The sequence below is a fragment of the Gadus macrocephalus genome, chromosome 4, assembly GCF_031168955.1.
Source record: "Gadus macrocephalus chromosome 4, ASM3116895v1".
NCBI classification, from domain to species: Eukaryota; Metazoa; Chordata; class Actinopteri; order Gadiformes; family Gadidae; genus Gadus; species Gadus macrocephalus.
This window is the reverse complement of record NC_082385.1, coordinates 22,260,854-22,284,690: the sequence shown is the minus strand read 5'-3', so window position 1 is coordinate 22,284,690 and position 23,837 is coordinate 22,260,854. Positions and strand designations below refer to the sequence as shown.

Genomic DNA, 23,837 nt, shown 5'->3' with positions numbered 1-23,837 from the left:
GTTACTCCCGTATACCACAATGCAATGCGGTCGTGTTTTCCCGGAGGAGAAGAAGAAGCTGAATAACCGTTTAGAAATGTCAACAATTTATTTGGGATTTAACATAGAATATTTAACATTCAAAATGAATTAAACAAGGAAATGTTACATTCAACATCAATACAACCTCCAGCTTTCGTCGTGAGTGACCGGTTTGTTTACATGATGTTGGCGCATCTGTCTGCGTCACACAAATACCCGGCGCATTTACTGACACAAATGACGTTTAGAAATCTTAAGCGTAGTGTCCGAATTCTCGTTTGTTCGTTCCCTAAATAGTGCACTATATCATGGACACTATATAGGGAATAGTGAGTGAGTGGATAGGGAACGATTTCGAACACAGCTGGAGTCTGACTTAAACCCGTGTGTCTTGCTAACAAAGATACTACAGTGAGCCTGAAACCAGCCAGCACAAAAGTGTGCAGCGCAGTTATTGAAACAGTCTGAATGCTTTTCTTCTCATTGTCCATTGCATTACACTTAAATAATAATCTTTTTTTAAAGTACACAGAATAAACTTTGCAATAGCTGCAACAGCATATTAATTAAATGTATCCTTTAACCTATATTTTTAAACATGAACCTCATTGATTGCAAATATTAACCCTTTAACTTATTTCTCCACACATGTAAATTAGCTTAACCATGTTTTAATACACTGCACATATTGCATGTAGCTAACACACTGCCATGGCCATTAACAAGGCACAAAACGGAGCAGCACGTGGAAAATAGCCTACCTTAAAAGCAGCAATACACATTCATTTTCGATGCTAAATGGCTGAACAGTTAACACCCTCGGCCGTATCCAATTCACGTCACATACACATTATATCCTGACTGGTTTTTAAGTTTCACACACATATCTCAGGCAATTAAACACACAATTATTCGTTTTAAGCAAAAACAAGGTAATGCTAAGCGGCTAACCCAGTGCTTATTAGCTAGCCTAGAACTGTTAACTCACCAGGATAAATCGTCAATTCACTCGGAAAGCACCCGTCCGGAGCTTTCTCCCAAACCAACCGCTAGTAGTTTTCTTTATCTCAACAGTGTCTCGAATGTAGTTTTTCACATTAGGTATCTTATCAATATCGTTATCTTTATCAGCTAATTACTAGTAGTTGCATGTGTGTCCCGCAGTTCTCTGTTCTGCGTCATCGGCTGTCTCCCGCTCATGCGCCTGTGATGCGTTTAGGGCGCATCGTAAACTACATTATCTAGTGATTATTTTCTGAAAATGATGCTTTTAGGGAATTCCTGTAACTTTAGAACTACAGAAAGTAACCTGGGTTACAATATGAAAACATGGCCACTTACAAGAGAGTCCGTTTCTTACCGGCAAACAAATACCCTGCGAAATAAGGTAATAATATACCACATGTACCATGTGACCCACAGGTTTTAAAGTACCACTATACTATATGTTTTATTGTTTGTTATCCCGCATTATGCTTGACGCATTCTGTAACAATGGACTGAACTTTAAGATTGTTTGTACATTGCATTCGACATAATATTTTCTACTTTTCAGTGTGCAACAAAGTTTATAATTTTGTTCGACTGCCATAAAAAGCCATCAATGTATCTATTCATTCTCCTCGACACACAAATGGATACAAAAGAGCAGATAAGGCACTGTGCTTTTCAGATCCGAAAGCTGAACACTGAGGGGTCTTATGGGGCCATGACGGCCCTCCTCCGAGAACTTGACGGGCCATCAGTCCCGGTGGCCCTCCTACAGGCTACATACATTGTCGATGAAAAACCACTCGCTCTGATGACGGAGCCACCTCACCAACCCCCTCCAGAGAAGACCCACCCAACGCCCACACCAGACGACCCCTGTACATCCGGCCATCGGACTGCTGGGTGAGCCAGCTGTCCCGCGGGACACTCTTCCTGCCTGGCTGGGTGAAACCTGGGGGCCCGGACCACGACTGCGTGACCTTTGTGACCTGCAGTGTGTGCGGGGGGCAGTGGTACCACAGTGGGTGGGTGTGTCTCTGAGCCCAAAGAGACCTGGCTGTTGTAAATGGACTCGCCATACTTTTTGATATTTAGCGCAGTAAAATAAAGAAGTATATTGTCATTATACTGTGCTCATTAGAACATTTCTAAAGTGCACTGTTAATCTTAAAGTACTCTCTTTTTCAGTCTTCAGCCGATTAATGATCAAATAATTATTATTTTCTTGCAAAAAAAATATATTGGGCGTCCCTCCGCCGACTTGGTCACCATCTTTGATCCACTTTTGAGTCCCCCGACCTGCAGAAACTTTATCCTAATTCGCTTGAAAATCTGATGGAAAAAGGACTCTAGGTGGTCTTCAATAGGTCAGGCAGCCATGGGGCTCAAGGTATACGATGGACCCTGGTTGGTAAGACAACACATGCTATATGGTTTGAATACAGCATGCACAAGCAAAGTATGAGACACACACATACACACTAACCCATTCATGTGGAGCAGGGAGACATGTGATGGGGAGAATTGGTGGAGCATGTGAGTCGCTCATCTGACCCTAATGCTCCTCGTGCTCTGCAGTCTCCCGAATACAATTCCTTTTAGTCGTAACACGTTTTGTGTTACTTTTATGTTTTATGTTACATTTTTAATTACTTTACATGTTTTGTGTCCCCCCCCCCCCCCCACACACACACACACACACACATTTTTGAACATTATCATGTTGAGATGTCAATGTTATTTTATAACTTTTGAGATCTGTTTTTGAAGCAGACCCATGCATCAATTGTTGTATCCACTATGTGGCTCCAAGGTGGAGCTGACTGGAATTTGGCTTTAGTTTTATATATAATCTTGTTTTGAACGAGGCCAACAATCTGTGCATGTTGTGATATTTAATAACACTATTGTTATTGTTGTATAATTACTCTCACATGAAGTGTAAAATGTAATAATTATTAAAAAAAAAAATCCTTTTGGGGCCAAACTTAGCATTTTGATTTAAAGCTTTATATCAAGCGAAAATAAAATAAGGCTTACGTTGTCTGAAAACACAACTATTGAGATATATTGATTAAGTGGCATCTTAACTGACATCAGACATGTGTCTGTCAAATGTCAAGTTCTCCAACCTGCCAGCTCTTTTTGTGAAAGGTAATGGCTCTCTCTCTCATACAACCACACACAGTTACATTTGTACACATCCCAACCCTCCACACCAGGATACGTCTCCACTGATACTGTGGCACCGCGGAGGCTCAGAGCGCATGACGCCGGGGGAGGAGGCGCCACGGGTCATATGAGCGTCATCAGGGGGACCGCGGAGAGCCAGTCCCACGGCACGGTGGAGTGGAGCCAGTCCCACGGCACGGTGGAGTGGAGCCAGTCCCACGGCACGGTGGAGTGGAGTCAGTCCCTCCGAGGAGAGCGCCGCTGCACCGCCTACCCACCGGGCCGCTTCCTCGGAGAGATGGAGGTCCACTCGTGACCGCCGACTCCAGAGGTAGGATTACATTTCGGGACCATTCTTGAGGTAACGATTTGGCGAACTTGCAAAGACGCGGTTTGTTAGGGGACATGAACAGTGAGCCAATCTGGCCGTATATTTGTATATATTTCATGTCTGTGGTTATTTAGGTTGTCATTTTTCGCCTCACCGTTCATAATCCACCATGCAGCCGAGTGAGCCGACTCTGGTTCGACGGCTGCCCCCTTGTCAATCACACCTAGTTTGTAGTGTTTCTTGCCAGAATAAGTGTTCAGTCACACAGCCGGTTTGATTGTGGTCGATGGAAAGTGCATGAAACAGCGTGAAACCATTTCCTCAAGTGTCCCGTATTCAATGTGTAGCGGCCTATGTGTGCATGCATGCGTGTGTGGGGGGTCAGACCCATGCATTTACGTCTCTCTGGAAGAATTAAATGGCGCATGATGGTTACTACTATAGCCTGGTCCTACGAGACCATCGTACTTAATTTCACTTGTACAGAAGGTCTGGAACTGCTCAATTGATAAACGTTCACTCACTTGGAGGCGGGTGGCTGAAGAAGTTTTAAAATGATTGGATCTGCCCAGTGCCACTCTGGATCTGCCATAACCAATCGCATAGCGTTTGGTCGTGACGTATTGTCTTGCGACGGGACCGGCTCCTTCACCACTAACGGAGCCAGCTGGGAAATCAAACTTTTCCCGAACCCGGTGGGGGGAAGCATAGGGGAAGCGCCACAACCTCATGGCCACCAACAAAACTCTGCAAAGCTTGTTCTTGCTCCGGAGTTAATTGACCGCGGTGAAGTTAGTTTTAGGTTGGATATTCGACGGATATTCAGTCCAGTTCCAGCCGCGACTTCACAGAGATTTGCCCGGCAATACCTGCAGGAGAACGGTTACCACACCTCGCAGAGCCTCGCGGTGATTCGCTGGAAACTGATTTAGGGACCGTCAATAAATTACTTCACGTAAATATATCAATACAAAATACTTGCAGTTTTTTCAATAGCTTCCATGCCATTTGACCCAGTGACTCCAAACCAGTGTCTAATTGTATTATTAAACCCTAAGAATAAGACACACCACTTGTTATGGTATTTTAGTGCTTCCTCTATTTTATATGAATATTAATATGCTGGAATTATCATATTTCTTTCAATAGCTTCCATGCCATGTGACCCAGTGACTCCAAACCAGTATTCAATCGTAGAACTCAACCCTGAGAATAGGACACACCACTTTTTATGGTATTTTAGTGCTTCCTCTATTTTATATGAATATTAATATGCAGGAATTATCATATTTCTTTCAATAGCTTCCATGCCATGTGACCCAGCGACTCCAAACCAGTATCCAATTGTAGAACTAAACCCTAAGAAAAGGACACACAACTTTTTATGTTATTTTAGTGCTTCCTCTGTTTTATATGAATATTAATATGCAGGAATTATCATATTTCTTTCAATAGCTTCCATGCCATGTGACCCAGCGACTCCAAACCAGTATCCAATGTAGAACTCAAACCTGAGAATAGGACACACCACTTTTTATGGTATTTTAGTGCTTCCTCTGTTTCATATGAATATTAATATGCAGGAATTATCATATTTTTTTCAATAGCTTCCATGCCATGTGACCCAGTGACTCCAAACCAGTATCCAATTGTAGAACTAAACCCTAAGAATAGGACACACCACTTTTCATGGTATTTTAGTGCTTCCTTTATTTTATATGAACATTAATAAGTAATAATTATCATATTTCTTTCAATAGCTTCCATGCCATGTGACCCAGTGACTCCAAACCAGTATCCAATTGTAAAATACCATGAAAAGTGGTGTGTCCTATTCTTAGGGTTTAGTTCTACAATTGGATACTGGTTTGGAGTCACTGGGTCACATGGCATGGAAGCTATTGAAAGAAATATGATAGTTCCTGCATATTAATATTCATATAAAATAGAGAAAGCCCTAAAATACAAAACAAATTGGTGTGTCCTATTCTTAGGGTTTAGTTCTACAATTGGATACTGGTTTGGAGTCACTGGGTCACATGGAAGCTATTGAAAGAAATATGATAATTCCTGCATATTAATATTCATATAAAATAGAGGAAGCAATAAAATACCATAACAAGTGGTGTTTCTTATTCTTCAGGTTTAATAATACAATAAGATACTGGTTTGGAGTCACTGGGTCACATGAAATGAAAACTATTGAAAAAAACTGCAAGTATTTTGTATTGATATATTTACGTGAAGTAATTTATTGACGGTCCCTAAATCAGTTTCCAGCGATTCACCGCGAGGCTCTGCGAGGTGCGCTAACCGTTCTCCTGCTGCTATTGTCGGGCAAATCTCTGAAGTCGCGGCTGGAACTGGACTGAATATCCGTTGAATATCCAACCTAAAACTAAATTCACCGCGGCCTTTAATTGATCGATTTTCGGCAGCGATCCCACAACAGACCGAATAGCTTCTCTCGTATCCTTCTCAAAAGTCTGGTTTCCATGGAACGCATTCATATTAAAGAGGACGTATTATGCTTTTCGACTTTTATGACCTGTAAACGTTGTTATAATGATTGATAGTCATGTTTAACCATACACAAAAAACGATGTAGATTTTCGGGAAACTCTTCCTCTCAGCTGGGCGCTTTCAGCCTTCTCTCTCAACGCTCCGTTTCGTCCTTCTCCGCCCCCTCGCCCCCCTCCTGCCAACCCAACTCTGTTGTGATTGGTTACCTTCCTTGGAGCGCGCGGGCAGATTTGACCAGGCATATGGGGGCTTGGCAGGAGTACGTCTACGTAGATGTCTCCCGGAAATGTGAACAAGTGAATCGCAATCGTTGTCCCGAGTGTTTGGCGCTCTGCACAGCCACCCCAGACTGTCAGCAGGGAATACGTCGAAATGCATGTACGTCATTATTTGACACTTTAGTATGGTTAAACATGACTATCAATCATTATAACAACGTTTATAAGTCATAAAAGTCGAATAAGCATAATAGGTCCCCTTTAAGCAGACCCAGACCTGGGGTGTTTCCCAATGTCAAGGAAGCATGCTCAACGGCCCTTTTAAGGACGCTACGTCATAGAACGCCGACGAGCACCGTTCAAATGTTGAGGACGGGACTCTCTAAATCGACGCTACTTCGCCCGGGGCGGGACTTTACGTCCTACGTCACTCGCTATGGGTGTGCATGTGTGCGCGTAGCCGTCACTCGCGATGGGTGTCACCGTGTGCATGTGAGAAAGGTTTTGGCTTTTAGTGGCTATGGGTTGGTAATAACGGTTCTGATGGAAAAGTGGTATTTTATTTCCATAATCTTTGTTCAGTGAACGCATAAACCCGTTTGTTAGTTAGCAGTTAAACAAAAGTCGATCTCTTTGTTTACAGTTTCCAACGACAGTTTCCCTAGTGATGCAAGGTTTTTTCTCTCATTTTGGACTGCACACACATCGCGAGTGACGGATACGCGCACAATGTTCACACATCACTGTCTTTACAATTTCTAGGCAACCGAAGTTTAAAGATTGTCAAGTGGTTAACTCTTGAATCACATGTACTAAGACCTGATGGGTTAGTGGTCAGAGAACAACTCATTAACGCGGGGATAAGGGGTTTGATTCCTTAATGAAGCTAGCTTTTTTCTTTCATATTGGACTGGATGTTTGCATGCCATTTTGCGTAACTTGTAGTTTATGATGAAGAAATGTTATTGGGGTTAAGGTTAGGTTAGGGTAAGGGTAAGACACAAAGTGTTTTTGCAACACAATATTTCTTACAATAACACAAAGTCCAAAGTTTTGATGACTCCAGTAGGAAACTTAAGATACCTAGAGAAATGCGTGAGTGCTCACAAAACATCAACAAGTCAGCAGTGTGGTACAGGGTCATCATTTCTCATATACAGTACAAAAGCTGAAACTATTAGCCAGGAGTGGGAAAGATGCAGACAGACGTGGGAAGCAATAAGACACACCAACACACAGTTGCGTGTTGCAAAATGGTTCAGAGTTGAATAGAAATAGTTAGGGTTAGCTAGGGATTTTTTTTCGAAGAACAGAGAACAGTACACACTGTGCACCCCACTGCCGAGCTCCATGGCATCCTTCCCCACTTCGCCACTTCATACCTGCTTGGTATGGCGTTATCTGGTATGGCTATAGTCTAATGTTAGCTTAGCTCGTGTTGTTTTGTCATGTTAATCGCTAGTAATAGTAAGTCATTTGTAGAAATATAGCCTATCATCACAGACTGTAGGAATGTCCCCCACCCTCCATCGCGAACGACATGACGCTCGTAATCCTGTAGTGCAAGGGAGTTCGTGCACAGATCCCGGAGACAAACGGCTACGCGCACCCATAGCGAGTGACATAGGACGCAAAGTCCCGCCCCGGGCGAAGTGGCGTCGATTTAGAGAGTCCCTGTTGAGGACACTCGAAAGCCGCGCCATTTTTGCGTTCTTTGCTTTTGAGAATTCCGAGATTTTTTAAGGATGCATCGCTGCATCCTAGACGAGCCCTAACTACCCACAATCCTCTGCGTTCACACGCTGCACGGGATATTAATGAAAATGGCAGAGGGAAAGCAGTGCACGTTCAAATGTAAGTTATATTAAAGTTTTCAGAAATATTTTGTGCCGTATTGGTTTTTATAGATTCATCATGTTAATGCAAGTAATCAAGCTTAAAGACCTGTCCCCCTTTTCAAACATTTTTACTTAATGATACGTTGCTATATTTTGCATGGACGTAGCTGGTGTTAAACACCACTGTGTCACCAATGTCAATTTACTCGCTCACAAGATTACATTTTTATGTATACCTTATTTTTTCTATCTTTTTTCTTAGGGTCAGCCCAGCAAACGGAGGCTTTTGTGCACCTTAGGGTGGCGCACAAACATGTTGTCAAATAAATGCACCACCGATCATTTGCAATGTTTGTAATTTGTATTGAACGTATATAATTGTATTATATATAATATACTTATGTGTTCTAAGCACTGGTAGATTGTAGGTATATATGAATGAATGAATCAGATCAGTTAAATAATATATCCAAATAAATACATGTTTATCATCACTTTCTTCATCTTTTTCCCCTGCATAATAGTAATCAACCATACTGTAAATGTGATGCATGAATTAAGTTCTCAGACAATTTCACTTGGTTTTATAAAAATTGAATGGAATTTCTAATTTTGACGATTTGATCAACCGCAACAAAGCTTTTGTGACTTCCTCAAAGAGGGAATTCCATGCGAAGGAGACATGACCACATTCATAACAGGCAAAAGTCAAATAAATATCGATCAGCTTGATTGCTGCCATGTTTTATTCATAAGCGCACATGTGTTTACAAGCGCAAACGCAGTATTAAAAATCGGAAGCGGAAGCGCTTCCACACTAGCAAGTCATTCCAAAGTCCGAACGCTAGGAAGCACTCGAGCTAGCACTCTAGTCTCATCTTCATAGGACGCGACTAGCAAGGACGCGGGAAACAGCCATAGTACTGAAGTGAAATTGAAATTGAGCGGAAGTAGGTAGGTGGGCGGTGCCAGGCTAGGTTACTACAGGGGAAGAGAAGCCATGGTTTTGCTCTTGCGGGACGAGGCACATGACCGGCTGTGTGTTGGGTGAGGAGGAGAGAGGGGATGACAGAAAACATGACTGCTGCTACGACATTGTTTTTTATGAAGGCAATCTCTGTAAGGGTCTGCGGACGAAAAGGTTAATGTCCCAGAATGGCTTTGAGCAATTAAAATACATTGATGCACCATATACATTAAACCCTTTATAATTATGTTCTCAGTCATACCAAGCCCTAAGGGTCAATTGTGTTTTAACCTGTTGAGTATGTATTAGTTACTAGACATTTAGATATGGTTTTGCCTCATGGCATGAGAATCAAACATTTACATTGCCGAAGCGGGTAAATTGCCCTTTCTCTGACCCCCAGTCAGTACGTTTACATGCACAGCTTAATCTGATTAAGGCCATAGTTCGATTATGCTCCTCAATTGGACAACTGCAATTGTCTGAGTATACATGGCAGTGAGAAAATCGATTCAAGTATTTCTTTCCCCGGTACGATAGGTGGCGCTGTGCCCATTTCAATTAGTGGTAATAGAGCCAACGGTTGACCTCTTCACGTCACTTCACTAGCAACAACAAACTCAGGCCGCCGCAGCATTCGAGAAAGATGATTTCAGTAGACAGCTGTCAGTTCACTTCGGTGCCATGTCATTTCTCTGACGCTTCATTGTTCCGACCACTCGGTCGTATGCGGACTCCTCCAACGGCGGAGCAACGGGAGGAGTCCAGCCGGAGGAGTCTGCATATGGCCGAGAGGACGGAACAATGGAGCGTCGGAGATATGGACCCGAGGTAGGGATGCGCATGGATATACGTGTAACGAGTTAGTAAATCATAACCGTTTAGGAAAAATCAGTACACGAAAACCGTAAAAAATAAATAAATAAATTACCGCGCCCTGTTTCAATGGGAATCGCGACGGCCCATACTTTCAACATAAAGTTTACATATTTATAATTCGAAATTCGTCCCAGCCTTTATACCACAGATGCTCTAGGTTCTAGGGTCTAGCACAGTGGTTTTCAAACTGTGGGGCGCGACGTGAGAAAAAAATAAACCCGAAAAAAAACCTGAAAGTCGATGATTCAAATCATAAATCGTACTTCAACTGTAGAAGTATCATAACCAGTGACGGCTGGTGGTGATTTTGGGTGGGCGGGCTAACGAATGCATTACATTTATCAATAGGCCTACTTAACAGGGCTCCAGACGCCATGAGGTCACCTTTATATCTTATATATTACACACTTATATCTTTATATATTTCATAACTTTCATATAATGTGAATGATTTTTAAACAAGAATAAGGTGTAGAGAAATGCGTGTCTTTATTTGAAGCACAATTATAAATAAAAAGAAAAATAAGGTGTTTAAAGTGCTTCACTGAACTGAAATTGAACATTTTGAACTCAACCATTAAGCAAAATAAAACTTTTTTTTGTGCTTAAAGTATTAAACAATTAAGATGTTGACCGGTCTCCCTTTGCGCAAAATGCGGCTGTGTACGATCACACACTCTTTGGTAGAGACGTCTATGTCGCCGTCAATCATGCAGGACATCTATGTGGCGTTTCCGATGTCAGCAGCTGTCTTTTGCTTTAAGGTGTCGCCTATTATCGCAATGAATTGTGCACATGCCATCTCATTGCTATACGTCGGGTTGACGTTTAATCCATTTTCCTTCATGAGAATAATTTCGGATTTAAATTTGGTGAATGGCAACTCTTTGGCAATGTTGTATGCAACATTAAATTGATAATTTCCGATTCCTTAGAGAACCTTATTGTTGCTGCCTGTCGCTGAAATGCAGCTGGCAGAGGGGCCACTTTCCCTACACACTTGTCACGTCATGTTGGGTTATTTAGACATATGCTTTTTTAATGTTTCGATACGAAACGTTCTTGGCCCGCTTACAAATGCACTATTACCGGCCATATTCTGAGCGCACTCAGTAAAAGCAGTGCGTTCCGTAATGCACTGCGTAATAATAAAAATTTTATATAAATGAGTCAGCATTTAAATAATTAGTGTGATGTACATCGTTTGGATGATGTGTCCCCAATTTTTCCTCCAAAGACATTAAAGAAAACCGATTAGAAATTAAATAATCCACTTCGTTCATTTTCATACTAACGCCCACCATACTGCACTTGCGCTACTGTGCTGTGATTGGTCGAAGGTCACTGTGCTGTAGCTACTGTGCTAGCTGGTCCAAGGTCGGCCTTTGGGCTAAACAAATTTAGCCCAAATGGGAAGCATATGAAGGGGAAGTGTCAGGGCACCTGTCAATCAAACGTCAATGGAAGCTTATGCTACTGTGCTTGGGCTAAATGAAATTAGCCCAAATTGGGGCGTGTCACGACACCGGTCAATCACAATAAAATGGCCGCTTACGCTACTGTGCTTGGGCTGAATGACTTTAGCCCAAATGGAAAAGCATATGAAGGGGGCGTGTCACGATACCTGTCAATCAAAATTGAATGGAAGCTTACGCTACTCCGCTTGGGCTGAATACATTTAGCCCATTCACAGGAAAAAAAACAAGATATATCATATATCCTGGGTTTTTCTGTCACTTTTTGGTGCAGTTGCTGCTTTAGGTTCTACCAACATTTAAAACAATATGTTCTACGGTTTATAATAATATTTTTTCATTTTTACTGTAAAAGGTAGGGAGGGCTTAGCCCTGTTAGCCCATTTATACCAGCCGTCCCTGAACATAACTAAATCAATTTTCAACCGTTTATCTTCGTACAAACATTTAACAAATCTGCACACTTGTATCTTCAATAATATCTAAACAGAATTTCGATATCATTTAAAATTTCTTCAGAATCACAGTTTTAGTTTCATACCGCTTCGTTTTCAGCTGTTTTCATCGAAGACGTCAGCCCATTCTGATACACCTACTTCTAGACATCGTAACTCATTCATTTTTCAACCGTTTACCATCGTTCAAACCATTAAACAAATCTACACACTTGTATCTTCAATACTATCTAAACGGAATTTTGTTAGCATTTATACTTTTTTCAGAATCACAGTTTTAGTTTCAAACCGGCATCGTTTTCAGTTGCTTATAATAATTTAGGTCACCATAGCAACGCCGGTGTGAGTACCAAATGTGATCGGCTGCCAGATCCATAGACATCTTATAGATAGACGGAGCATTGGCTGCTGGGACGCGAGAAATACGGCCGCCATCTTGGAGTGGTCAACCGGGAGCAGCAACAGCAGCAGAAACAGGATGCCGGGCTGTTGTTCAGCGTATTCCTGCTCAAATCGGCGGACAATCCATAATAGGAATCGGGGGATTACTTTTCACAAGCAAGATTTAACATTACCGTAGTATTGGTATAATTAGTATTGAATAATAAAACATGCCAAACCATGTGGCCTTTATCATAGCTACACGTATGACAAAAAACCGCATGAAAATCAGTGGTATTCAGTGAGGTATGATTAATTAAATGCGCTGACAGTTCATTGCTCCAGCCAAACGGATTACACTGAGTGGAGCGGCCCCACGTCTCGTCAGCGCCAGTAGGCGGTAGCATTCGATGCTCCGTCTACCTATAAGATGTCTATGGCCAGATCGGTTCGGGGTCCTGCCCTTACTGATGACGTATCGACACGTGACGTATCGACGCAAGCCAACGGCAAAACCCGGAAGTGTTTATAAACGGTGCTCAATCAGTTTTGGCTTTAAATTCATTGAACGGAGCCCGTTCTCTTAGCCTGGCTCCGCCCGCCTAAGTACTTCCGCTCAATTTGAATTTCCCTTCAGTACTAGGTCTGGACCTGCTGTATGTAATTTGGTTTTCTGGTGCCGCCACAGCGGCCGCCAATCAGCGAACAGAGGGCGTGTCTGAGAACAATGACGATAAAGTCGTACGCCAGTTTGAGTTGTTGTTGTAGGTCGGTAGTTGATTTACAATGTGCAATTTTTCCCTGATAAATTAAATTCGACGAACAAAACCTGCAGCTGTCGTTGACGGACATTTTCGTGCAGACGCGCAAGGTGTTTGGTTTGTGTACAACCTGCGCGTGATTCCCGGCGCATGACATGCGTCACAACCAAACGTTAGCGATTGGTTATGGCAGATCCAGAGTGGCACTGGGCAGATCCAATCATTTTAAACTTCAACAGACACCCGCCTTCAAATTAGTTTTTCATCCTATTCCTTGAAAATAGATTTTTTTAGGGGGGGGGGGGGGGGAGAATGCCATCTGAAAGAAGCAGAGGTGTGCAGATGTATTTATCTTGAGACCTTCAACTTCATACAATTAGTCTCGTCAGGGATTTGTATCCATATTTACAACTTAAATGTACCTATGATCTTGGACGGCAGATGTCATCACAGTACCCCCCGTCGTAGCTGTCGGAATATATTCCTTCCAGTTTGCCTCTTTTCCCTGTACCAATATATCCTAAAACAGAAATAAAAAATGAAATCTAACCACACACTTTGCATGCGGTCTATACAGGTATGACCTCAACACTTCATGTACTGACGCATAAGATTAGGGACTTGGAGCAGCAACAGTTGAGTGGAGGGCTACCTCGAGAACAACTTATGGCATTCTGGAATTTATGTTATCACCTCCTGTTCCAGTAGTCCGTCTGTTTATAAGGAGGAATGGGTGTTTTGTCAAGCAAGTAGAGAGTGGCTAAGTGATACTTGAGTTATATTACGGCAACCCGATGCCGTTGCCTCCCATAAAACGTTGCGAATTTCAATTGTGTTTACCAACTGTATGTTGGCTGACATTTACCTAACTTTTCTTCCCTCCACTCTAACCAAGGATGCCTGTTTTTAAATTCCCTAGCCTGACACCCAGTCTAAAAGGCTGGCCAGGGGTTCTCATCTAAAAGTAACAAGGAGATATAAAGTGGAATTAAAACATTGTCTTCTGTTGACTACTTGTTATGTGGTTTACACATTAATATGGGAGGACTGGACACACACATGCACACACACGCACACACGCGCACGCACAGACGCACAAACACACACGCACACACACGCGAGAAGGAGGGGCTCGGGCCGCCAACTAACGTGCGGAGATGCAGGGGCAGCTTCGCGCTTCGTAACAGAGACAGGGCAGGGGGAATTTTATGAATGGTGAATGTAGGAGATAACTTCCCCTGCTTAAAGTATTTTATTGCAGTTATACCCAACCGGTATTTGCGCAAAATAAACACAGAAGTGAAAGATCTGTCACAAGACGATTGATACGTATCCGTGCACATTTTTAAGTGGGTATACGCAAATCCTGGTGCGTTCCTAGTGGGTATAGGCGTATATACCTGCGTATCACGTAGAGTCTAGACTACACCACTGCATGCAGGTCCCAATACTGTACATGGTGTAGAACTCTGCTCTGTAGTAGGCGGATACTCTACACACCATGTAGTGACGCCTGTGACAAACAAAGTGTAAGATGAAAGAGCACATTTATTTTTATAGAGAACATGGTTTTACTAGTAACATTACTAGTAAAACCAACAAGTTAACTATTAGGGGGCAGCCCTACTTCATTTATGAATGTGTATGTACAATCTGTGGTTAGATAACATTATGACAACAGGGTTAGGGTTAACTTAGTAGCTTCAGGAAATCCAGTGAAATTGCCAAGTTACAAATAAAGGTTAAATACAAGCAAATGTTTTGGGCAGTACTTGGAAGAAAAAAGCAAAGGAATAAATTGTGTAAATATTTATAATTTGGAATTCGTCCCAGCCTTTATACCACAGATACTGTACGGCCTATAGCATATAACCGTGTTTTCTGATTACAGTCTAATGTAACAGTAAGCTGACAACACCACAACTGCAAATTAACCAAACAGAGTTAACCATGGCAACCGGTCAAACAAATTTTCTTTTTGCGAATATTCTGCGCGCGCATCCGCCGTGTTGATAAACAAATAATCCCCCTATTAAACGAAGTTTAACAGAGTGAGCGTGCCGTTTACAGACACCAGAATGAACGAGTTCACAGTAACGTTCATCAGGCATTAATACAGTAAGTTCAGTTCACGTTTGCCCTAGTTATTCCTAGTTATTACTTATTCATTTCTAAAGGCTTACATTTCTGTTTTCTTTCTAAGGTGGAAGCATTGTCCCTCAGGCGTGATTTGGGACAACCAAAATCACACCCCAATCCAGTTCCAGCCAGCCCAAACCGGTTCCCCTCCGGTTCCGCTCCAGCCCAATCCGGTTCCATCCAGTCTAATCCGTTTACACCCAGCCCTATTTGGTTCCGGCCAGCCTCCGCCTCGGTTCCTTCAGCTCCGGTTGGTGGGGCGGGGTGTGGGGTCTTAACAGCGTGCCTTTGCCATGGCCGAGGCCACCAAGTCGTCCCTGCTGAAGGTGATCCTGCTGGGCGACGGCGGCGTGGGCAAGTCGTCGCTGATGAACCGCTACGTGTCCAACAAGTTCGACACGCACCTCTTCCACACCATCGGTGTGGAGTTCCTAAACAAGGAACTGGTGGTGGACGGCCGCGCCGTCACGCTGCAGATCTGGGACACGGCAGGCCAGGAGCGCTTCCGCAGCCTGCGGACGCCCTTCTACCGCGGCTCGGACTGCTGCCTGCTGACCTTCAGCCTGGACGACGGCCAGAGCTTCGTCAACCTGGCCAACTGGAAGAAGGAGTTTGCTTACTACGCCGATGTGCGCGACCCCGACCGCTTCCCCTTCGTGGTGCTCGGCAACAAGGTGGACGCACCCGAGCGGCAGGTGGCCGGCGAGGACGTGCAGCACTGGTGCCGCGACAACGGCGGCCACGCCTACTTTGAGACCAGCGCAAAGGACGCCACCAACGTGACGTCGGCGTTCGAGGAGGCGGTGCGCCGCATGCTGGCCACTAGTGACGAGCCTGCCCACCACCTTTTGCCGAGCGACGCAGTGGACCTGCGGCGAAAGGAACCACGTGGCAGCGGCGGCGGCAGCAGAATTGCCGATAGCGGTGAGGCGTGCTGCTGAACTGACAACCCCCCGTCCACCTCCTCGGTTGCTCACGGGATGGGGAGCAGACCAAGGTGAATGCGGAGGCGTCCGGTCCTGCTTGAGGTTAGCAGCGTGTGTCGCCCGTCTATGCAGAGGTTTACATCCACTGATCGCTGATTGGTCGAGCAGGGGCCACGTTGATCACAGCGAGCCAAGGCGTACGGGATGAGAGGCAGCCGATGTGTGCGTGGTAAACCTCCACTAGGTAGGATACTGACTCGTATGTTAAACCCCAACTGAACTTAACTGCCGCACTGAATCCAATATGTAGGAAACAATGTTGATAAAAAATTTAACAAAATGGCATCTCAAAACACTATCAAATTGCAGGTGCTTATAGTATAAGTTTCCTGTTTTAATTCATGACCATATCACTGACCTTGTTCACTAAGCCTTAAACAGACTTACGTTATTTTAAGAGGTTTCTCTTTTGTTTTTAATCTAAATTCCATAATGATGATGATAATAATCTAGATTATAGTGCAAAGGTTTTATAATTAATACATCTGCCAACAGATGAGATTGAACTGAAAATAGAACATGATTTGTAATGCAAAAACACTGTGAAATGATGTCATAAATATATATTGTAAAAAATGTTATTGAAATAAATGGTCACAAAAACCGATTAATATTAAGGAGTATGATGATTATGCATCTGGTAAGGATGCCCACTGGGCGCCTTCCTTGGGAGGTGTTTCAGGCACGTCCAGTGGGGAGGAGACCTCGGGGAAGACCCAGGACTAGGTGGAGAGATTATATCTCAACACTGGCCTGGGAACGCCTCGGGATCCCCCCGTCAGAGTTGGTCAATGTGGCCCGGGAAAGGGAAGTCTGGGGCCCCCTGCTTGAGCTGCTCCCCCCGCGACCCGACCCCGGATAAGCGGACGAAAATGAGATGATGAGATGAGATGATTATGCATTATGGTTCCGAATGAATCAAGTTTGGACCTGAAAGATGGTTAATCGTGTTTATGAACTGATAAACACGATTAACCATTGATTTTTTTTTACAAGCATATCCCTGAACAAGCATGACTCAAGACGTTTTGATGTTAATTTGTATTTTAATTTGCTCGCATAATAACGATATGTAGATAAAGAAGTGTCATAACTTTAGCCACCAGAGGGCAGCATTGTGCGGAAGGCCTGCCTGACCAACGCCCAGCCGACATTACGACATCATATTACCGTAATGCCTGCTGTCACGTTGCACGCCAGCCATAATGTTTTAACAATTAACTGTGTTTAGCGTTTTATTTTACACACTGTATGGACACAATCATGCTGGAGTGTACGACTTGTTTCGCAGAAGATTTACGACATAACGCACACTTGACATATAGTTAGAATCAACCTTGCATGGATGACATCTGTCCATTTTATGGGGAACTGGCGTTTTTTAAGAATAACGAAATTATTTAGACTGATTCTTGATGATATTCAGGCCTGACACTGATCCACATTGATCGGATAAACGATCTTCGTGTTAACTGTGTGTCTAAAAGGTAAAAGAAGTAGTGAAACAGGCCAGGCTCATGGTGAGTAAACCATCAGGCCCAGTTTCCAAACGTTCAGAAAAGCCAGACTCAAGAATGACGCACAGACAACGACGTCACGATAATAAAAATATCGTTTTTTACTAGAGAAGGTTACAAAAATCATCACTATATATGAGTCATAGAACTATTTCCCAACTTAAAAAATGAACAAATAATCATGTAACATCTACTGGGGAGTGAGGGGGGGGGGGAGGGGGTCTAACAATGCCATCAAGTACAATGGAGATCCTTTAGAAAAGAGTGGGGGGCTCGGGGGTCAGAACACTGCCTATCATACTGGTCAGTACACTTGATTACACATCACCTGTACAAGACTGCAAAGACACAGTTTGAGTCTCCTTCATGCAAGTAACAAGGAGACGACTGCCACCCTCGTCAACGTGGCGCCTCGCGCGGGGCAGAGCGTCCCTCGTGCCGACTCTGCGCCTCGCGCGGGGCCGCGCATCAAAGTGCGAGGCGCGCGCTCGTCCAACCCCGCCGGCCGAAGCACGGATACCAAACAAAACACACATGGCAATATAGTCCTTTTTATAACGGAACAGACAGCTGCACACGTGGACGATACTAACATGCTTTGTATTATTATTTTTTTATCTTGAATCTTTTTTTGTTGTTGTAATTATCATATCCTCCTGAACCCCCCCCCCCCACACACACACACACAAAGAGTAGCTCCCAGGTTAACCTGTGAGGATTTGTCTGGAATACGGTTCATGGATATTAAACAATGTCCGATTATAAAATGAATAGTTATGAAAATTCCTGACTTGTATTTATACAACAGTGTAAACATCCAAAACAGTCACTGTGGCTCGTGAGAGGCGTGAGGGAGTGGCTTCCGTCTGGTCCTCATTGGGCTGGCCATTGTAAAATAAGCACAAACATGTTCCGTCACAGGTAGCACTGAATCACACCAAGAAGAACCCAGCTGCCTTTTAAAAAACTAAGAAAACATTGAGAAATCAATTCGATTTTAGTAAAAAATTTTGTCGTATGTATTTTTAAATCTGTATGGTCTGCGCCCGAAGCCGTCATCATGTCATCGAAGATGCACCCTACCCCTTTCAAGAAATGTTAAAGTTGTTACGTTACAATTATATCAAATGCAGAACTACTTTTTCAATGCTAAATACGTAGGTCAAAAAATGTAATGAAATATTATGTTTAAGTTATTTGTGGGAGTGTGGGGGGGGGGGCATGGTGATCTGGGAGAGGTGCCCACTCAAATCCAGTTAAATCTATGAACAGATAAGAACCTTTTTTTTTTTTTTTACTATGGACCTCGCCCACCTGGGGTCGTCATGGCTCTGACAGTGAGCTGAGAGGTTTAGTTCCAACCGCCCAGTTCACCCTGATAACCAAGATGGCCACTAGGCTTACTAAGGTTGGTTAGCAATTCAAAGTTAAATTTGTCCTTATCTTTTGGGACCTTATCTTAACAACACCGTAACATTGGAGATTTGGTTTTGGTTTGAGTGTGTGTCATTAACTAAGCACACCCTTTTCTTTTCTCGGTAATGAAGCAAACTTGCAGTTAAGAGACAAAAGTCTAGAAAGGCTAAATGATGCGCTTACACCTCAGTTCTCAATAAGTCATTGAATAACGGCTAACCGTGCTAATTTTTCTAAAAAATATTCCTTCACAGGTTTTTATCTTTAAGTGTTTCTTGTTTTATGTGGGCTTTTTTTACATTTCTCCTTCATATTAATACTTCTAAAATAGTGCAACAACGTATCAAGCATCACCAATGAAAAAACTCCATGAGAGAAAAGAGTGAAATAGGATATAAAAGGAAAATAAATCAAACAAGAAGATAAAATAATATCAAATCCATCGCAGTACCTCGCGTACTCCAGTGTTTAAAAGAGAAAAGCAACCAAACCTGACAACATTCATACACATTCTCACAATATATTTATATTCATATATATTTATATATGCATATAAAACACCAAAAAGAAAGCAGGAGGGGGGAGAGGGGGAGGAGGGGATAGGGTAACGGTTGTGTGGGTTGCGTCTACGGCCCCCAACACTATACAGTGAACCAGTGGGTCTTCAGGGTGTCGGGAGGAGGATCAGAGAGAAACTGGCTGCTGCTGCTCACTCAGGGCCCAGCGCCATGGTTACCGCATTTACCATGGCGACCAAGCCGCCACCACCACCACTCACTCATTGCACCTGAGTTCGACCTCAGAAAGGGGGCTTAGTGTAGAGAGTGTGTTTGTTTTTGTGTGTGTGTGTGTGTGTGTGTGTGTGTGTGTGTGTGACGGGGGGGGGGCTACAGCCTCCATAAGGAGGAGGAGGGGGTAGGGCGATGTCAAATTAGGGTCGGGGGTCACATCAGCAAACACTGATGTGTGTGTGTGCATGTGTATGTGTGTTTGTGTGTGTGTGTGTGTGTGCGGAGAAGTGGGGCATCACTTCCTTTGCGTTACACTTTCTTTACAGCGGGGTTGGGGTCGGGGAGGGGGATAAGGAAGTGTGTTTGTGGAGGGAGAAGAGGAGGGGGGGTCGGGGCTGTGTAGGGGGTGGGCGGGTGAGCCTCTTATGAGTAGGAGGAGGAGTTTTGGCCGTCCTTCGCGCGGGCCTCCGCCTCCACGTCTTGGTCGTCCTTGGTCTTGATGTCCTGGTAGTCGTGCGTGGTGACGGCCGACTTCAGGTAGGCCCAGTTGGCCCCGAGGATCATAAGGTAGTGGATCTGCACACACCGCACACAGCAGCATGAGGACCTGCCTGGTCATAAAGGAGCCTTTGGGCTGCTTTGATTCAATGAGGGTTTATTTTGAGTTCTTAATTTTTGTTACTAAATGACAACAATTATCTGAAAGGGTGTGTAGAATTTGAACACTGAGATATAAATACTTTTTGTTAGTAAAAGTGCTATGACAAGATGTGATCTTCAACAAGATCGTATACGACATCACGTTTAAAATCCGAAATATAAATTTGATTAATAGAATAACATTGTGTGTGTGTGTGTGTGAGAGAGAGTTGGATTCAGAGAGAGAGAGAGAGAGAGAGAGAGAACCTGTGTCGAGTCTCAGAGAGAGAAAGGGATGCAGCCAGGGATCATATGTGTATGCGGGTGAGAGTATGTCTGTGCTAGGTTGTCGTGCTGGGTGTGTCAATACGACGTGTGTGTTGAGTGTCTGCGTGTGTCTGGGGCAGCGTTTCAACCCTCCGGAGAACATAGTCACATGGAGGGAGTTGGTGTTGCTATGGACACCTTAAGCGTACTGTGGCAATTATTATTTTTTTTTAACGTGTTCTTATCTGATGCATCAAAAATTCTCACCAAGGCGATGAGCGTAGCTCCGGCACCAGCGAACGCCACGATGTAGAGATGGTAAGACAGGTAGAACTGTGAAACACCAAGTACAAGAGTAAGAGTCGGGATTTGCATTGGTAGAGAGAGACGAGATGAGAGGAAATGAGTGGAGAAAGAGAAGAGATGAGAGGAAACGAGTGGAGAGGAGAAGAGATGAGAGGAAAGAAGTTGAATGGAGAGGAGAAGAGATGAGTGGAAAGGATTGAAGAAGTGCAACATTTGGGAGGCTGCCCCAGAGTTGTCAGGGGAGATGTTGGCACTGAAAATGGTCAAATACAAGATTTTCAGCTATTTGGAATGTTCCAGTACTGCCATTCAGCAAATTTTATATTTGTGGTGTTTCTTGCTAAAGGAATGCAAGGCATTTTGGATTTCCTTGTTTTCTGATCTCAAAGACAATGGTTTCTTTTGACAAAAGCCAACTACAGTTCTGCTTTATGGGATTAATCCAAGTGAGTTGATTTGATATAGTGTTTTTCACTCAAGATAATTTTTTCCAGCCAATTATTTTATATTAGTGCTGTCAAGCGATTAAAATATTTAATCGAGATTTATCGCATTAATGCCATAGTTAACTCGCGATTAATCAGATTTTTTTTTATATTCTAATAATAATAATAATAATTCATTCATTTTCTATAGCGCTTTTCAATGACCCAAAGACGCTTACAAAATGAAGCATGAAGAGGGTGATGACAATCAGGGGGGACAAGCAGAAGAGTGTGATAATAGATAGGGATAGGGATAAGGGTGGTTATGGGTAGGGGAGGTCATAGGCTTGGGAATAGAGGTACGTTTTTAAACGGGATTTGAATATGGGAAGGGAGAGAGAGTCGCGGACAGGTTGGGGAGAGAGTTCCAGAGTCGGGGTGCTGTTCGTGAGAAGGCTCTGTCACCAAAGGTTTTGAGTTTGGATCGTCGGACAGTCAGAGTGAGAGTGGAGGAGGATCTGAGGGTTCGGGAGGGGCAATGGGGGATGAGGAGGTCAGAGAGGTAGGGCGGGGCAAGGTGGTGGAGAGCTTTGAAGGTCAGGAGGAGGATTTTGAAGTTGATGCGTTGTTTGATGGGGAGCCAGTGGAGAGTGAAGAGAACAGGAGTGATGTGTTCACGAGACCGGGTGTGTGTGAGAAGGCGCGCAGCAGAGTTTTGGACTCTATTGAGGGAATGAGGGGTGATGCCAGTGAGGAGGGAGTTGCAGTAATCAAGATGGGACAAGATGAAGGCGTGGATAAGGGATTCAGCAGCAGGGAGGGACAGGCAGTGTCTGATTTTGGCGATGCGGCGGAGGTGGAAGTAGGAGGTCTTAACTATGGAACTGACATGGGGAACAAAGGAGAGGGTGGGGTCCATGATAACACCAAGATTGCGGGCCAGGGTGGAGGGAGTGACGGTCGAGGTGTCGATGGTGAGTAAGATGGGTCCAGTTTCATTGAGAGTGGATTTGTTGCCTATGAGGAGGAGCTCTGTTTTGTCGCTGTTGAGTTTGAGGGAATTGAGGGTCAGCCATGCTTTTATTGTAGAGATGCAGGTTTCTAGTTGGGTGAGGGGAGGATTTTGGGTGGGTTTGGTGAGTCGAGTGCAGTGCCCTCAACACCCTTTTGGCGCAGCCTTTTAAGGAGGATGGTATCAAAGGCTGCGCTGAGGTCAAGTAATAGCAGGATGTTGAGGGCACCGGAGTCTGCAGAGGTGAGGAGATCATAGGTGACTTTGAACAGGGCGGTTTCGATACTGTGAAGTGGGCGGAAGCCAGACTTGAGGGGTTCATAGAGATTGTTTGACTGGAGGTGGGTGTGGAGTTGGGCGGTGACAATGCATTCCAGTATTTTGGAGAGGAACGGCAGGTTGGAGATGGGGCGGTAGTTGGAGAGGTCGGCAGGATCAAGGGTGGGCTTTTTGAGAATGGGGGTGATGGAGGCAAGTTTGTAGACAGAGGGAACATGACCAAGGGATAGAGACTGATTGAAGAGGGTGGTGAGGTGGGGGATGAGGACAGGGAGGCAAGCCTTTAGTAGAGTCGTTGGGAGGGGGTCTAGACAGCAAGTGGTTGTCTTGGACGCAGTGATGATGTCTAAGATATTCTAAATATCCCTTTATGTCTTGCTGCTAGCCTTTGAGTGAGATCAGAGAGTGTTGAGAAGGACAGCAAGAAGAGAGACCCGCAGTGAATTCAACCTGGTTCACTTGACATCGGGTAGGTGCATGACAGTGGTAGGCCTACCGTAAAACTTCAATAGCCCAGGCTTTTATTTGTTTCAATCACTGAAAACTCTTGCTCAGCAAAGATGGGAAATACTATAATATTTATTATTTAAACCAGTATGAATATTCCTACCGTACGTAGGCCTATATACACATTACCAGGCTATCGAATAACGCCTACACCCACACACAAACACACACAGGGTGGCGGAGTGGTAATCGGGAGAGTCGGGAGAATTCCCAGTGGGCCGTTAATGTTTCGGGGCTGTCGGGCTGGTTACTGCAGGATAACAATATTGTGTTTATAAAAGTTCCTTGCAGCTCCGTCCGGCAGCCTGAGCTGTGCGCCCGCAACCTCTCACTCACTCGACAGAAGCAACACTCACAAACTGTCAACATCGCAACCAAGTCGATTTTGTCTAGAGGGGAGTAACTGAGCGGCCCCTCCCGAAGTGGTACAACCCAGGTGGGCCTTGAACTGCGATTGGTCAGAACGACGTAACAGCTTATGACAACATTGAACTCTTGTGCAGGCTCGAACAGAGTGACACACAAACACACACACACTTTTAAGGAGTTTTTCACCCGCTCCGTATCCTTGCTTGCCCCAACAAGTTTGTGTGGCGTGCTTG

The 23,837-nt window shown here is 44.0% G+C and overlaps 2 protein-coding genes and 1 long non-coding RNA gene across 3 annotated transcripts in view; 1 reads left to right on the top strand and 2 right to left on the bottom strand.

Moving 5' to 3' along the window:
- Window positions 1-2,772: 2,772 nt before the first annotated feature.
- Window positions 2,773-4,390, bottom strand: LOC132456351 (uncharacterized). The gene is made up of 2 exons (XR_009525444.1): window positions 4,039-4,390; window positions 2,773-3,560 (listed from the first exon to the last, which is right to left on the bottom strand). It is a non-coding gene; the product is annotated as an uncharacterized LOC132456351 (long non-coding RNA).
- LOC132456349 (ras-related protein Rab-9A-like) lies at window positions 3,239-19,297 on the top strand. The gene is made up of 3 exons (XM_060050680.1): window positions 3,239-3,514; window positions 15,215-16,756; window positions 17,022-19,297. The coding sequence occupies exon 2, from the start codon at window positions 15,444-15,446 to the stop codon at window positions 16,089-16,091; it is 648 nt and encodes a 215-aa protein (XP_059906663.1). The 5' UTR covers window positions 3,239-3,514; window positions 15,215-15,443; the 3' UTR covers window positions 16,092-16,756; window positions 17,022-19,297.
- LOC132456348 (neuronal membrane glycoprotein M6-b-like) overlaps window positions 18,910-23,837 on the bottom strand; it is a 36,785-nt gene continuing 31,857 nt past the window's right edge. Inside the window, exons 6-7 of the mRNA XM_060050679.1 lie at window positions 20,974-21,039; window positions 18,910-20,376 (exon numbers count right to left, since the gene is read on the bottom strand). Coding sequence (XP_059906662.1) covers window positions 20,224-20,376; window positions 20,974-21,039 — 219 coding nt within the window. The 3' untranslated portion in view covers window positions 18,910-20,223. The remainder of the gene's footprint in view (window positions 20,377-20,973; window positions 21,040-23,837) is intronic.